Source organism: Trichoplusia ni, chromosome 6 (assembly GCF_003590095.1).
Source record: "Trichoplusia ni isolate ovarian cell line Hi5 chromosome 6, tn1, whole genome shotgun sequence".
NCBI lineage: Eukaryota > Metazoa > Arthropoda > Insecta > Lepidoptera > Noctuidae > Trichoplusia > Trichoplusia ni.
In genome coordinates this window covers 11092205-11094387 of record NC_039483.1, presented here as the reverse complement: position 1 = coordinate 11094387, position 2183 = coordinate 11092205, and the positions used below count along the sequence as shown (strand labels likewise).

Here is a 2183-nt window from a genome sequence, read left to right as displayed (position 1 = left end):
TTTTATTATCACGCTATTTATTTATCAGTAATTTAAAGGCAAATCATGATTAAAACACCAGGGGGCCAAGATAACCAACTTTTTAATTTTGGAAATATTCCAAATGTTTGTGAGGAAGATCAAGATGAACTGCGCAGTTCCCGGTCTCGAATAGGGCTGCCCCATTTCCTCCAGTGGGTGTCGTAAGAGGCGACTAAGGGATTTTCAGACCCACCGCAAACTATCTTGCACCTTGGGTCAACCTCTTGGTGGGAGTAATCACCAACAACAGCATTCCCAAAGAGGGTTGGCGTCAGGCAGGCGGCCGGCCATAAAAAATTCTGCCAAAACTACCAGCAACATGGACAAAATAAATGACTTGAGTGATAGGGCTAGGGCGTACCCCTCAGGCGACGCGCAGGGGCAGCACCCGGCTCTTGTGGGAAGTGGACAAGGGTTGTCGCACCAGAACGGGCGGGTGCGACGTAAGAAGCGAGCCCAGAGTGTGAGAGAAGTAAGGTTGAGGTGTGCGAGCTGGAATATAGGAACGATGACTGGAAGAGGAAAAGAGCTGGCAGATGTGTTAAAAAGGCAAAGGATAAATGTAGCGTGTCTGCAAGAAACAAAATGGCGGGGTGGTAGTGATGGAAAGAGAAATGGTGTGGGTGTAGTTTTAGACAACAGGTTGAAAGAAAGTGTGATTGATGTTAAAAGAGTGAATGATAGACTGATAGCGGTTAAAGTGATTGTGGACGACATCATCTTCAACATAGTAAGTGTATATGCGCCACAATCAGGCTGTGAAGAGAGTGTGAAGGAGAAGTTTTGGAACGACTTTGACTGTTTGATGATGAATGTGCAGGATAATGAGGAAGTGTTTATAGGTGGTGACTTTAATGGACACGTAGGAAGAGAGAGTGATGGATATGAGAGAGTGCATGGTGGTTGGGGACTCGGAAACCGGAACGTTGACGGCGAGGCACTGTTACTAGCTGCCTGTGCCTTCGACCTGGCCATAACTAATACGTGGTTTAAGAAAAGAAAGGAACACCTTATAACCTACAAGACAGGCCACCACGCGACACAGATAGACTTCTTCTTGATAAAGCGAAGGAGTCTATGCTGTGTTAAAAGCTGCAAAGTGCTGCCAGCCGAAGCATTAGTTACCCAACACAGACTGATTGTTTTGGAGGTCAAATTTAGTGTCTCGCCCAAAATCAGGAAACACCGACGCCCCCCAAAGACACGATGGCGTATGTTACAGAAGGAAGAATGTGCTACTATGTTTAGGAATCAAGTTGTGGATAAGATGACGGAAATGAGTGACATGGAAGGAAAATCTGTGAATGAATGCTGGAATGAGATGGCGAAGTTTATAAGAAAAAGCGCAAAAGACGTATGTGGAGAGTCAAAAGGTAAAGGTTTGATAGACAGGGATACATGGTGGTGGAATGAAGAGGTACAAAACGTCCTTAAAGAAAAAAAGGTCGCGTTTAAAGAATGGCAAGGGGTAGAAATTATGAATGTAAGTTTGAAAGATGAGAAAAAGGCACTTTACAATGAATGCAAGAAGAGAGCAAAGAAGGCGGTAGCAGTTACCAGAGCTAGGGCGCAGAAGAGGTTATATGAAACTCTAGATAGCCCTATTGGCCAAAAGGTACTCTACCGAATTACAAAAGAGAGAGAAAGACGAGCAAGATATGTAATACATATGAAATGCATGAAAGATGAGTGTGGAGATTTACTATGTGAAGATGACAAAATTAAAGAGCGATGGAAGGTGTATTTTGAAAAACTTATGAACGAAGAGAATGACTGGAATGGTATACTTCAAGAGGCACAGGTTAATAATAGCTTGGAGGAAGTAATGACAGCAGTTAAAGGGATGAAAGATGGTAAGGCTTTGGGACCGGATGCAATAACCAGGTGAAGTATGGAAGGTGCTAAAGTATGAAGGATATGTGTGACTGACTTTGTTCTTCAATAAGTTGTTGCATGAAGAAGACATCCCACAAGAATGGTGTACTAGCTCGCTAGTGCCCATCTTCAAAAATAAGGGGGATGTTCAAGATTGCAACAACTATAGGGGGATAAAGCTCATGTCACATACGATGAAAGATTGAGAGAATGATTACTGAGAACCAGTTTGGTTTCATGCCAGGTCGAGGGACAATGGATGCCATCTTTGCACTTCGCCAACTGTG

At 43.7% G+C, this 2183-nt stretch overlaps 1 protein-coding gene across 1 annotated transcript; it reads left to right on the top strand.

Moving 5' to 3' along the window:
- The first annotated feature begins 340 nt into the window (after window positions 1-340).
- LOC113495154 (craniofacial development protein 2-like) lies at window positions 341-1909 on the top strand. Its single transcript, XM_026873763.1, has one exon. The coding sequence runs from the start codon at window positions 341-343 to the stop codon at window positions 1907-1909; it is 1569 nt and encodes a 522-aa protein (XP_026729564.1).
- Window positions 1910-2183: the final 274 nt, after the last annotated feature.